A 15405-nucleotide genomic window follows, 5' to 3' on the forward strand; every position below is an offset into this window, starting at 1 on the left:
TATTAATATTCAGAATTTGAGTTATTATAGCCATGTAAATACTATTGACTGTGAGTTGAATGTTATAGTATTATGACCATATTTCTTTTCTGGTACTATTTTTGTTCTTCTTTGAATTAATAATAATGCCATTTTCCCATTTACTTATGTTTGTCTATACCTGTTATGGATTCTTGAAATCTCTAACAGAAACTATAAAATCTTCTAAAATTTATTTTTTAGACTTTAGCTATGAAGACCCCTTCACTACAGCCTTCCCTGAGGCTTCAGACATTATGCCTAATCTGACTGGGCTAAATGTTGCTTAATTAGGTCTACCCCATAAACCTCATTCTGATTTTGTCTTCCTCTTCTCTAATGTTGGATCTGCTATTTTCTGCATCCTGTGTTTGTTTCTTTCTTGGTTAACAGCTCTTTTCGGAAGGGCTCTCAACTTCTTTCTGTTTGACAGAAGCTTGGAGCACATTCCCAACCAAAATGCCCTTATTCTATCCAGACCTTAGAGTTCTAGCTTAGAATTCTACTTTAGTTAGGGAATTCTACTTAAATAATATTTTTGATCAGAATATTAAAGTTGTGACTCTAATTAATCATTTAGCCTCTTATGATGCTCTTGAGAAGTCTACCATGATACTGATTCCTTTATCTTTGTATGTGATCAGTTTTCTTTTTTTTTTTTTTTTTCCAAAATGTTTGGTACTCTCACCCCCAGTTTTCTGAAACGTTTCAACACATTACCTTAGTTTGGCAGTTTTTCTTTTCCTGGCTATGTAGTTGATGAGCGACATTAATCTGAAAACTCTCAACCAAAACAATTCAACAAAATTTTTATTTATTTATTTATTTATTTACTTTTCTTTTTCAAACATGATTTCATTAATTAGATTTTAAACCTCTGCAGGTTTTTCTTTTCTCTAATTCTTCCTTACTTATAGCATCCTATTCTTGTTTCATGGGTGTTTCATTCTCTTATAGCAGATAATATTGCTTTTGTAATTTTTATTTTATTTTATGCATCAACTGTTAAGTACCTGAGTACATGTGCAGGATGCGCAGGTTTGTTGCATAGGTAAAGTTGTGCCATGGTGTTTTGCTGCATAGATCAACCCATCACCTAGATATTAGGCCCAGCATCCATTAGCTGTTCTTCCTGATGCTCTCCCTCACCATGCCCCTCTGACAGGCTCCAGGGTGTGTTGTTCCCTCCATGTGTTCATGTGTTACCATTGTTCAGCTCCCACTTATAAGTAAGAACATGTGGTGTCTGGTTTTCTGTTTCTGTGTAGTTTGCTAAGGATAATGGCTTCCAGCTCCATCTTTGTCCCTGAAGAAGACATGACCTCATTCCTTTTTACGGCTGCATAGTATTCCATGGTGTATATGTACCACATTTTCTTTATTCATTCTATATTGGACATTTGGGTTGACTTCATGTCTTTGCTATTGTGAATAGTGCTTCAATGAACATACATGTACATTTATCTTTATAATAGAATGATTTATATTCCTTTGAGTATATGCTCAGTAATAGGATTGCTGGGTTGAATGGTGTTTCTGGTTCTAAATCTTTGAGGAATGATGATACTGCCTTCCACAATGGTTGAACTAATTTACATTCCCACCAAAAGTATAAAAGCATTCCTATTTCTCTGCAACCTCACCAGCATCTGTTGTTACTTGACTTTTTAATAATCGCCATTCTTACTGGCTTGAGATGATATCTCATTGTGGTTTTGATTTGCATGTCTCTAATAATCAGTGATGTTGAAGTTTTTGTCATATGTTTGTCGGCCACATGAATGCCTTCTTTTGATAAGTGTCTGTTCATGTCTTTTGTACACTTTTTAGTGGGATTGTTTTTTCTTGTAAATTTGTTTAAGTTCCTGGTACACTTTGGATATTAGACCTTCATCAGATGCATAGATTGCAATTATTTTATCCCACTCTGTAGGTTGTCTGTTCACTCTGATGATAGTTTCTTTTACTGTATCACAGAATTTTAATAACATTTTTTTTAAGTAACATCATCTTGTGATGCTTCTCTGCCTTTATTTCCTCTTAGTTACTCTTCCCTGCCATCACCCTCTCCTGGCCTCCAGCCACATTGTTTCTCTGTTTCTTCACTGGAAGCTTCTTTCAAATGGCGCATGATCTATTGTTGTTAATTCATGTTTAATTGTTATTTTTCAAAAAGATTACTGGAAACTCTGTGCTAACTGATGATTTTCACTGTAGGATGTTCAGATTGAGAACTAACCATTTTTGTGAGGATTAGGACAGAGATTGGGGCTGGTGATGCTGGTTTTCAGTCATTGAATAAGAAATAATAGTTGATAGCCTGAGAGTAGTTGAGGTATTCAGAGATAATGTTATGAGAGAGAAGATCCTTAAGACCCACACCTTAAGAAATATCTGTATTTTATTAATAACACGTGATATTAAGTATTAAGAACATTAGCTGTTATTAAAGGATTGTTGTTAGCAATATAATCCTTTCTTGAGTATATTTATTTAGCATCTACTATGTACTATGCCCTATTTAAGTGCTTAAATACTAATGGTGGTAGAATAGGCAGAGCCCCTGCTCTCACTTGGACTCCCATATCATGTTATCAGCAATAACATGAAACTTTGCTTCTAATATGTGGTGAGAGAGGCATTCTTTTTCCTCTGAAAACATTTATCTACATTTGTCTTTGCTTCATAGGAGGATTTTTCTCAGGCAAGGAAAGTTCTAGCCAAAAAGGAACTAATGCAGTCAGGATTTATTTAATCACATTCAGACAGCTCCATCATTCCCATTCGGTCTTTTTCCGGAAGGGCATGATAATTCAAACTCAGTGACTATCAAAGCCACCCTCAACTCATACATGCCCAGTTTAAAAAAGGAGACCTACCAGGGCCATCTGACTTCCAATTTAATTGACACTACAGGGTGGCAGGTCTTTCTGGGGCAGCTGAAGTCAAGATAAGGTTTACGAGCAGTGGTTAACTCTAATATCCTTTTATTACATACCTTTGGTCTTACAGGACTTAAAGAACTTTACCTGTGTAATTATTGCCATAATATGAGCTTTATAATATTAAGCAAAGTTTATTTTAAAAATTTTACAGTCATTTGAGAAATAGCTGTTATAACAAAGCCACTGACAATTTTAAAGCCATTTTCAATGATTGAATACAATTAAAAAGAGAAATTTGTTTGCTGGACACTTAATTTTTTTCATGTAGCTAAGAAACTTAAGAGATACGATGCAACAACATTTCAGATTTATGGTATATTGTGTTAAATTGTGTATTTGCTTTCTGAATATTTTTGGCATAACTACAATGAGACTTGGCATTTGATTTTATTATAACTGTATATAAAGTTGGATTTTTCCAAAATGCCAATTTGGAACTAAATTGACAAGACTATTTGAGAGCTGTACTTTACAGAGTACAACACAGGGGCAAACAACACTACTGTCCCAAGAGAGATTAACCTTGTAAGCAAGTTATGCAGGTGATTCAAATCCCGTTAATCTCACACAAAAAAATGTTAATTGCATTGGCAAAGACGTTGCCTCTGATCACTCCGCAGTTATATAATTAGAGATCAGCCCATTCAGAGAGTCTCTAATCTAATTGATAAGCAGTCAGCAAACGACCCTTGAAATTCCTTCCCGTTTTTTCAGTATGTGGTCAGACATAAGAGAGTAACATGCAAAAATCAGTGACCTTGTTTTGACATGTTTTAGAATTAAGTTTGCTTGTTATTCAACAGTTTAAGATTTTTGTACATATTTTTTAATTGTACAGAGCTTTAATTGTCCAAGCTCTATGGAGCAGTAATAGATATAAAGTGTGATCACTTATCGTTGTATTGGATGGTTCCATTGTCAACTTACTTTATAATCCTTTGAGCTTTTAATTTGTTTGCAAATGATTTTGAGACAAAAGGGGAGACTTAAGACACTTCCTTCTAATTTTTAAAATTTGTGTCTGAAAGGGGCTTGGCTTTTTGTTTGGCATATTGTAACAGTTGCCACTGTAAATGCAAAGCATTTTAAAATACCTTTTCGGCTCGTACAACTTTTTTAGTCTTTATAGTTATGTTTCTGATTCTCAGATTTTCTGGAAATACAGTTTTGTTAAGAAAAGTGGAAAATAGTTTTTACAAAAAAAACTTCTTCCATTTAAGTAAATGTTAGGCAAACTTACATTATGTTTTTAACATAATGTTTTCTATGGGTAGTTATGAAAATTACAAAGCGGAAGGTGAGTTTAGTATAATTAACAGAAAGCAATTGGAATAATGAATAATACAGTTTAGAGATAATTGCTGGAAAGGGTGCTATGGAAATTCTCAGAATAATACTTTAAAATATGTGACCAAACTCCAGTTATCTGAGGAATTTCCCATGTCACATTGTTGGACAGCATATCCTAATACCCAGATGTAAAACCCATCTGGATGTGTCCTGTGTGTGCCGGTGACTTTCATCTCAGTTATTCTTGGCCTTTGTTTTGTTTTGTTTTGTTTTTTTTCTATCCATTGAATTACATTTTTAACCATAAGCCAATGTCAGACTTCCAAAAATTGTATACCACAGATGCTCCTGTGGTTATCCAGTTGCTAAGCAACTTGACTCTGCTTGAGGGTAGAAGGGAAGTGAGAAGGTTCACTGTGAAGTTCTGCACCCCTGCTGAGTTCATTTGAACAGCAGCAGGGATCTTATATTTTGATTCTTCTCGAAATTATAAACCAAGTGCCTCCACGTGTCTTCATATAAAACAATGGGGCTTAGAACAAGTACAATGACCAAAAAGCCCTTAAGGATTTTGATTGTCTTCCCTTGAAGAAGGGACAGCTTAGTTTTAAGACATCTCTGATGTGACGTTTGCTTTTTGGATTAATTATATGTAGTGATTTTGTGATTGTTAGCAAGTTAAGAAAAGCATACAAAAACGTTGCCTGAAATATAAGCATTTAATAGAACTAGTCTCACATATTGTTTTCAATTTATTTTATACCCAGCATAATGTCATCAAAACTTTTTATATTAGATAGCTAAGAGATACTATTTCATATTAGATAGGTAGATAGTTTTAATATTCCAATGACTTAACAGTTTTTCAATGTATGAGCTTGCTGCAATTTATCCTAAAATCTTCTATTTTCCAATATTGTCAGTTTTACTGCAATTATTCTATGTACTTCTTATTTTTGTTGCAGTTATCAATTGTCAAAGTCACTGTTTTGCATGGTTATATTTTGCAGAGTGTCTGCAAATAATGGTTGCTTTGGTTCTTCTTCAGTGCTCACACTTCTTTTTTCTTACTGATTTTTAATGTCGGCATGCCCATCTTGTTCCTGACTTCAATGGGAATATCTTTTGTATTTTACTTTTAAGATAATTTTGGCATTTAATTTCTGAAAAAATGTCTTCAACATATTTTAAAAGTCTTTTTGATTCCTTCTTTATTTAGATGTTTTTTAATCCAATAGCTACATCTACAGATTTGATCATATGTTTTCTTTCCCCTCCTATTGTGTAAGTAACCTCTTTTATCTCACTGAAAATTTATTTGACTTCAAGTAATAGAAATCTGTCTAACGATGGCTTAAACATAAGAGTTTAATTTTTCTAATCCTTACCATTTCTATGAGGAAAGGACCTTACACACATAAACTCACACACCCATGCACACACTCACACACAATCCATGTTTTACCTGCCAGTCTGTTTCAATTTGCTAAACGACAAGTTGAGACAATCCCTAGAGTCTTGTTTTCACCCTCTGCATCTGACTGATCTCCCAGTTTTGACCTCTCCTGTCTGTCCCCTTTCCACATCCTATGGACCATTGCATCAGTTTAAGCTGAAATAATTTCCTATAACAACCCTTTGACCTAATTCGGGACTTTATGTTTCTCTTCTAATTTATCTTTCACAGACCTGCCAACAGGACCTTTTTCAAATATTTATTCAAAATGTTGCTTACTTGCTTAAAGTCCTTCAACAGCTACCAACCTCAGGACACAGCTCACAGTCCTTGAGTGGTGAACAAGGCCTTCATAGTCTTTACCACTCATTCTCTGGCTAGCTTTGTCTCTCACCACTTTCCCTGATAAAGCTAAGCTGCTCACTATTCACCAGCTTGACCACTTAGTCAAAGCCTCTAGGAATAATTGTATTAATATGTGCTGAATGAGTGAGTGGATGAGAGAAAGACTTCCCTAGCTTGTTCATCCCAGTGTCAGGATGTAATATGATACTCCCAGTAAAATCAAAGGGAACAGGAAGGGTCTTCTCTTGATGAATCATTTTTCAATCTTGCGTCATATCGGTCATGTCTCAAGCCTCTTTAACATTGGGTTAATGAAGGTTTTGGATGAACTGAATGAGTAGCTGCACCTCATAGCACAGAAAAGGTCAGTCCCGCTTCCTATGCTAATTATTCATTTTGACTGTTAACATTTAGGACCCTGATAAGGATATACAAATCCTATTGTCTATTTAACTACCAGAAATGATAACTCAATATCAACTAAACCAGCCCCAAAATAAATTTTTGGGCATGTAGTGTCAATAGATGAAAAAAAAAAACACTAAATCATTTTATCTGACATGCAGATTTGTTCTGTTGTCTACAGGGCACAATGGGCTGCTAATTTATTAAGGTTATCTAAGATCTTTAGAGGCAGCCATTTTTAAAATTTTTATGGGTTGTCAATTCTACATTTACAAAAGTTTTCGTGATAAAACTTTATTTGTCTTGTTTCATGGCTTGGGATTTTTAAGTTCCAGAGTACAGATACTCAAGCATATGCAGGCCTGTGTATTAAGAAAATTTTGATCCTTACTGTCAAATTCTCTGGAAAGATACAATTGTCTTCCTTCTAAATGCCAACGATAGTTGATTTTATTGCAATGAAATATTTATCTTGCGACTTACATATTTGTTTCGTAAATATGGATCTTGATTTAGTCAATAAAATCAAATACTCTTATTCTATACTCTTAACATATATTATTTGAAACAATTTATTTTCTTGGAATGTTTCCTGCTAAATACATTTTAGTTTTTGTGCCACTGTATACAGAATTTTAAATTAGAAGCTTTGAAACTAAAGTCCTAGGTGGCTAAATATGTCCAGATGGCCAGATAAATTGTGTCAGCTTCCTATGGATCTCATCTTTCTTTTCCTTGGCTTAGTCCTCTTTCTACCTCAGTAAGTAGCAATATTGAATTTGTTTGTGATTTGCAGACATAGGCTAATCAAATTTAAATGATAATTTTTTCAGCGTCAGTCTATTATCAAAAAGGGAAGAAATTGGACAAGGAATGCCAATGTTTGGCAATGCATAAAACTACTTTTTGTTTTGTATCCTCAGAGGCTAAGATTCTTACTGACAGGAAAAGGTTCTTATGGATAAGGATTTATTTTTCTCTAGCTTTATGTAAAAGAGTGCTAGAATACAATTGAATAGTGCCAAGTACAGATGAATAAAACAAGGAAGGATGAAAATAGTAAAACAGAATACTGAAGAAATAAAAAAAAAACATAAAATTAAGTAACATAAAAATGGGTAAATATCTCAAAAACTTAGGAGAAGACCATTGGAGAAAAACCTCAAAAAATTGATAAATAAATTGTTTGCACTAATTAATGATAGTCTTTGCATTTAAGAATAAAAATTCAGTTAGACAGCTTTTCATACATGAAGTTAAAATAATCATGGAAATATTGAGTCTTTAAAAAATCATAGCCTAAGTGGGAACATTTAGGTACACATTTTTTTTTCTCTTGTATTCTTGAGGAATATTTATATATTTTTTAATTTTTTATCCCTTTCAATTTTTAGTTTTCCCACTTTGAGTCCTGATAATAGATTATTGTAATCATATTTAATCTCTCTTTTTCCTGTAGAATTCAGTGTTCTGATTTTTTTTTTAATGATAGGATCCGCCTGATTTAGCTCAGGTATTCACTGAAAAATCAATTTAATATTTTTTCCAAAGGTTGAATGCTCTTATATGCAAACTGTAGCTATCCCTTTGTTCCAAAATATTTTATTTTATTGAATGATGTTGGATTCACAAGTCCTTATTAGGACATAGCTGTGGTACCGTTAGGTACCTGTATACCAAAAGTAAATTAGGCTTCCTTTGCTTTATTCATAATGTACTTAAAACATGCATAATATTTTATCAAATTTTACCATTGTTTTATTTTATTTTTTTCAAGAACGACCCACATTTCTCAGGAGGCCAATTAACCAGGTGGTGCTGGAGGAAGAAACTGTAGAATTTCGCTGTCAAGTCCAAGGAGATCCTCAACCAACTGTGAGATGGAAAAAGGATGATGCAGACTTGCCAAGAGGAAGGTAAGAGAACATCGTGGATGGAAGATTGTTAGATAACCAATGAATAATTAGGATAGAAAAGGCCTACTGCCGTGCCACCACCAAACACTCCTACATCTTGGGGAATTTTCACTCATGTAATTTTTACATATACAAGCCACATATTTCCTGATTGTATATTAAAGTCCACCAGGCTTTCAATGTCACTCTTTCAATGAATATCTAAGTTAATGCTTGATTCTTCATTCCACCTCTTATCTCCAGATCCAAGGATTCCTGGGTGCCTTCTTTCTCCTGGACCCTTTGAGGCATACTGTTCTGTTCCTGCAGAATGCCCCCTCCTTCCTTCCATCAATGACTGCCCTGTTCTTATGCTTCACCTTCTTGGGATACCATTTGTTACCTCCATGGCCCAAAGCATAACTAACAAAAGACTATTGCATGTGACTGACTGTAAGTCCTAGAATAAAGGAAAGGTCAGCACAACACTGAAATAGTAGCAAGTAGTTTGTATCTTTTTTCACATAGGATATTTCTTTTTGTTTTTCTTTTTTCTTTTTGTTTGTTTGTTTGTTTTTGAGATGGAATGCAGTGGTGCGATCTCAGCTCACTGCAACCTCCGCCTCCTGGGTTCAAACCACACTCCTGCCTCAGCCTCCCGGGTACCTGGGACTACAGGTGTGTGCCACCATGCCCAGCTAATTTTTGTATTTTAGCAGAGACGGGGTTTCACCATGTTGGCCAGGATGGTCTCGATCTCTTGACCTCGTGATCCGCCCGCCTCGGCCTCCCAAAGTGCTGGGATTACAGGCGTGAGCCACTGTGCCTGGCCCATGTAGGGGATTTCTAACACAGGGACCTCCACTCACTTTCTTCCTTGTCATCTCTTCATGGTGCCCCTGTCTTCCATCTCTTTCTTATTGTTCTGATCACAGAACCCTCAAACCCAATCTCTCAATCTCTCACCTGTATTAAAAAATGCCTGTCATTACATATAAAAATAATTTTCACTTTTTTGTTATTTAAATTTTTCTGAGATCTTGCCATTTAGAATCAAATAAGTCATTTGAGGGTTTTTTTTTTTGTTTTGTTTTAATACAAGTAATTTTATCTTTAAGACTTGTTATGCCTTCCTGCTAGTTCTACCTGCTGACATTAAAACCATTATGCAAGCTACAATTATTGTTTGCATAAAATTGTACAGGCTGGGTTTTTCTAGTTTTTCTTTAAAAAAAAAAATTATGGCCTGGCATGGTGGCTCATACCTGTATTCCCAGCTCACACCAGTTATCCCAGCACCAAGGCAGGTGGATCTCCTGAGTTCAGGAGTTCAAGACCAGCCTGACCAACATGGCAAAACCATGTCTCTACTAAAAATACAAAAAATTAGCCAGGCGTGGTGGTGCACGCCTGTAATCCCAGATACTCGGGAGGCTGAGTAGGGAGAATCTCTTGAACCTGGGAGGCAAAGGTTGCAGTGAGCCAAGATTGTGCCACTGCACTCCAGCCTGGGTGACTGCCTCAAAAAGAAAAACAAAACAAAGCTTTGTTTCATTCCACTGACTGATATTCAACATGCTTCCACAGAAGCTATATACCTTTTATGTGCTTTCACTGCTATCAGTACTTTCCTAAATGTAAACATTCATTTTAAAATATCGTCCGGGTGTGGTGGCTCAAGCCTGTAATCCCAGCGCTTTGGGAGGCTGAGGCGGGTGGATCACGAGGTCAAGAGATCGAGACCATTCTGGTCAACATGGTGAAACCCCATCTCTACTAAAAAAAATACAAAAAATTAGCTGGGCATGGTGGTGTGTGCCTGTAATCGCAGCTACTCAGGAGGCTGAGGCAGGAGAATTGCCTGAACCCAGGAGGCGGAGGTTGCGGTGAGCCGAGATCGCGCCATTGCACTCCAGCCTGGGTAACAAGAGTGAAACTCCATCTCAAAAAAACAAAACAAAACAAAAAATAAAATAAAATATCAATTTTACAAATCCCAAGATATGATAGGATACTTTACTTCAAAACACATGTCACTCATGGATTGAATGCACTGGATTCAAATGTACCAGCCATATGATAGTTCCTGAGAGATTCTTTGCAAACTACGGGAATAAAACAAGTGAAAACATTATTTCAGTTAGTTTTTCAGCCTATGTAATAGGGAAAGTCATCACTGTGCTTCTTCTATCATTTTAAGGCCAGACATCTATCTTTAAAGGAATGGTATTAGAAGAGTTTTGTAAATGTGAGACTTTTCATGCCAGCTCATTGGAGAAGCGGGATTGAAAACAAGGAGAGTTTACGCTGTTTAATTACTCTGTCCATCCTTTAGATAGAATCGATAAATTTCTACAAATTTGAGAGCACATAATGAATAATTTTACAATGTTGATGTAAGGTGAAGAGATTAATTCTAAAGTAAAATTTATCCTGGTGTAAACAAAAGTTTATTTTCAATAACCGGGAGTCTATGGCCTTGTCCATTGAAACTTTAAAAACGTTTAGATTTGGAATCATTTTGATTTATAGGAAAGTTACAAAGTTCGCACAGAGAGCTCCCATATGCCCTGCACCCAGTTTTCCTTGTTAATATCTTACATGACTATAAAACACCTGTCACATCTAATGAGCAAACCTTGATACGTAATAATTAAGTAAAGTATATACATTATTTGGATCTCCCAGGTTTTCCCCACTGTCCTCTTTCTACGCCAGTCCAGTTCAGGTCATTAATCAGTTGAACATCATAGACTTCTGCATTTTGTTCTCATGTCTCTTCAGTCTCCTCTGACTGTTATAAGTTCTTAGTGTTTTCTAGTTCTCATGACCTTAACAACCCTAAAGGGAAATACTGGCCAGGTATGCTAATGAATGTCCCAGAAACTTGGATTAGTCTGGTGTTTTCTCCTGATTAGACTGGGTTTATAGGTTTTTAGAAAGAATACCGTAGAGATGACATGCTCTTCTTATCACATCGTATCAGGAGATACATTATATCCATGTAACAGCACTCGTGACCCTGTTAATTTTCAAACATTGAACAAGTTGAAAAAAGGTTTAAAAATAGATCATTGTTTTAAGTGTGCATTGCATTTTAACATGTCTATGTTTCTGAATTAAGGAAAAATAAAACCTAATGGTGCCTAGTTTGATTATTTCCAGCATAATGTAGGTGTTAGGTCATACGCCTGACAACTTTAGTGGTTACACCGTTCTCCAAATCTTGCCAAATTCATTTGCTTTCATGTACAAATGATACATATAAATCAGCCAACAGCATTAAAGCTACATTATCAGATGGCATGATAGCAAGGCCACTAAACAACAAGGCTGAAAACCTGAGAAATCTTACCTTCAATAACTTTCTTTAAAACGTTCTCACGTTTTGTCCTCCTTATTCTGTTTATCGGCATGGCGTTATTGCAGTACTCTGTGTAACCAGTGAAATATTTTTAAAATATTAGGCAAATGGAAGTGCTGTGTAAGCTTTAAACTGTTCTGTTAGAGAGGCTTAAAGCAAGGATAAGTGGAACACAGAAACGGAGGTCAGTATTTTCATCATGATAGACGCATGTACTTTTTCTTGAATTCCCAGTCTTTAAGTGGTGTTTCAGAGGAGTTTATTCATTCCTCGATTGGTGTTTATTAGCATAAGCCTCACTTATGTGTAATGAGAGGCTTATGTTTGAGACCTCTTTCCTTGGTGAGGAATAACAGTAATAACTTTTAACCATCCATAGACTACATCAACAACATTGATTCTATGACATTATTTAGGTCTCAAACTAGGGAGATGACCAGTGTTCTTGTATAAGCAGTTGGTGTGGTGGATGGCATTTCCTTGACTTAACAGTTAATGAAATTTGAATAAGGTTTGTGTAGTGGTTCATGTTTAAGACATTTATATGAAAGCTTTGTAGGCAGCTGCATAGCCTGTAATTAATATGTAAGTAATATGTGACTATTTTTCTTTTGGAGACCAGAAAAGCTTTTCAATTCAAGTTTAAATTTATGAAATGCTGCGAGAGATATTAAAACCTATAACACAGAAGATATCTGTGCCAACCTTTCAGTAACCAGAGATGAATTAAGGGAGTAATTATTTCCCTTGCCTTGAAAATATTTTTTAAGTAGTATGGATATGCCTCTTTCTTTTATTTAGTCTTAAACTCCTGACCTTTCTCAGTAACTAGCTTTAATGAAATTACAACAGACTCTTGGTGAGTTGTATTAAAACATTTTCTGAAAAGAGAAATGTTTAATGAAGTAAGAAGCATAGCAAGTCTAACAATAACCCTTGTGCTCAACTAGGGAAAGTTATTTATGTGGACATTTTCCACTTGACCAAGGGACAAAATGGGAAGGAGCCTTTACATTATACACATTACTGCCAAACTGTTAATTCTTTGTAGAGACTTCTGAAGATATTACCGTTTCACAACTGAATATTTCAGGAAGCGTATTGATTCTGTGCCAAGTATCAATACTGTTTTCTAGAACATTTCAATACATATGTGTTAGGGACAAAAATTTTATACACTAATGAGAAAATAAAGTGAGTAGGGGGAACAAGCAAGTAGAAGGTATTTTATAGTTTACAACGAGTATGATTTTTTTTTTCTTTTTTTTTCTTCTTTTTTTTTTTTTTGAGACGGAGTTTCACTCTTGTTACCCAGGCTGGAGTGCAGTGGCGTGATCTCGGCTCACTGCAGCCTCCACCTCCTGGGTTCAGGCAATTCTCCTGCCTCAACCTCCTGAGTAGCTGGGATTACAGGCACGCGCCACCATGCCCAGCTGATTTTTTGCATTTTTAGTAGAGACGGCATTTCACCGTGTTGACCAGGATGGTCTCGATCTCTTGACCTCGTGATCCACCCGCCTCAGCCTCCCAAAGTGCTGGAATTACAGGCGTGAGCCAATTTTTAAAGAACTTTTTTTTTGGCAGAGTCTCACTCTGTCACCAGGCTGGAGTGCAGTGGCACAATCTTGGCTCACGGCAACTTCCATCTCCCCGGTTCAGGTGATTCTCCTGCCTCAGCCTCCCAAGTAGCTGGGATTACAGGTGCCCAGCATGACCCCTAGCTATTTTTTTTGTATTTTAGTATAGACGGGGTTTCACCATGTTGCCCAGGCTGGCCTCGAACTCCTGAGCTCAGGCAATCCACCCACCCTGGCCCCTCAAAATGCAGGATTACAGGCGAGAGCCACCATGCCCAGTCCAAAGCACATTTTTGAAGCAGAATTTAAATAGTAGAAGATGCGCTTTTGGATTTACCTACATTTAGTAAGCCCCTACTACATTTATAATGTTCATTGCAAGTTTGAAAAAATAAGTCGTTTTAAACAAGGTAAATGAACTGTTATCAGTACCTCAGTTTCTGTTTTATATTAGTGAGATTGGGCAATGTGGAAAAGTATTTACATTCCGAATACAGTAAAGAAAGTAATCTGGAATAGTTCTAGTTATTTTCTTGGGTACTGTCTATCTTTTGCAGGCATTTTGCTTATTAGTCCTCTGTTGATTAAGTGCCTTCAATACATCTTTTCACACAGTGTTTTATGTGATAGAAGGTGCCAGTATTTATAATTAATGAGGTGAGATTCTATCTTATGCCATGCTATATCATAACATAGGCTTATTGTATATTTTTGTTACATAAATATATCTGTGTGCTGAAACTCTGTAAAAACTTTTGGCCAGGTGCAGTGGTACACGCTTATAAACCCAGCACTTTGGGAGGCCAAGGCGGGCAGATCATGAGGTCAGGAGTTCAAGACCAGCCTGGTCAACACAGTGAAACCCTGTCTCTACTAAAAATACAAAAATTAGTTTGGCGTGGTGGTGGACACCTGTAATCCCAGCTACTTGGGAGTCTGAGGCAGGAGAATCACTTAAATCTGGAGGTGAAGGTTGCAGTGAGTGGAGATCATACCACTGCACTCCAGCCTGGACAACAGAGCTAGACTCCATCTCAAGAAAGGAAAAAAAAAACCTTATAACATGAAGAAACATTACCATAACACAAGTAACATGACATAAACAATATAAAATAATATAATAAATTTGTAACCAAAAATAAAAATAAATTGAAATATGACAATACTACATTATTCTGTTCAATTTAATATTAATGAGAAATTTTTAAAAAATCCCTTCCAGAACTTGGATATGAGTTAGTATGATTAATCTATTTGCGAATTCCTATCTTTGCATGTCAGCAGAGTTTGTATTTCATTTAATTATCAGCAGTCTTTAAATAACTGTAAACAGGATATTTATTATCTCTCATCAGTTATATAATTTCAGCATATTACCATTAGCTCCATAATCATTTTATTTCATTTTTTTCTTAACTAATTCTAAAGTGACACTAACTTTCTCACTAGAACTTCTCTCTCTTCCACAGTAGAGAAAGGAATGTTCATAATAGCTTGTCAGAGGAAAAAGGAAATAAAATATGCCATTACATTCTTATGTATGCCTGCAAATTCTAAATGCACTTGATGGCTTGCACATAGTGGATATAATTAATGAATTTTTCATAAAATGGAAAAGGGAGTAGGAAATAAAAGTTGCAAGATATAGAGAACAAAATTCCATCAATTTTCCTTAACCCACTGACAAAATTTCCTTTTCTAAAGTACAAGTCTATTTTAAGAGAGAGAATTTTCAGAGTTTTAGTTCCATGAAATGTGAGATTTGCATAAACACATGATTCTTTACGAAACTGAATGGAACCATTTACAATTCTTTTTTTTTTTTGGATGGCATTTCTATAAAGTGGCTCTTTTCTCTTAGCTCTGGAAATGTTTTTAGATTAATTGTTTGGAAGCTCTATTGTTTAGAGCATGTGCTTCTGGACACAGAGATGCTGAACAGGTGCTCAGCTACCCTGTGGAGGCAATCAGCCTTCTTCACATATAGTGTATGCATTAAGGACATGTGGTAATCTGGGCTCCTGATAAATAACCACACTGATTAGGTTGGCTGGTAAAGACTGGGCAAGTGAAATAGTCTTAGCAAAAAAAAAAAAAAAAAAAAAAAAAA

The 15405-nt window shown here is 35.7% G+C and overlaps 1 protein-coding gene across 1 annotated transcript in view; it reads left to right on the top strand.

Annotated features, from left to right (window-relative positions):
- The window catches only part of ROBO2 (roundabout guidance receptor 2), a 1330354-nt gene that overhangs the window by 1163128 nt on the left and 151821 nt on the right, over positions 1–15405 (top strand). Inside the window, exon 5 of the mRNA XM_037742645.1 lies at positions 8237–8375. Within this exon, the coding sequence (XP_037598573.1) occupies positions 8237–8375 (139 nt within the window). The remainder of the gene's footprint in view (positions 1–8236; positions 8376–15405) is intronic.

This window comes from Cebus imitator, unplaced genomic scaffold, assembly GCF_001604975.1.
Source record: "Cebus imitator isolate Cc_AM_T3 unplaced genomic scaffold, Cebus_imitator-1.0 Scaffold7, whole genome shotgun sequence".
Lineage (NCBI taxonomy): Eukaryota > Metazoa > Chordata > Mammalia > Primates > Cebidae > Cebus > Cebus imitator.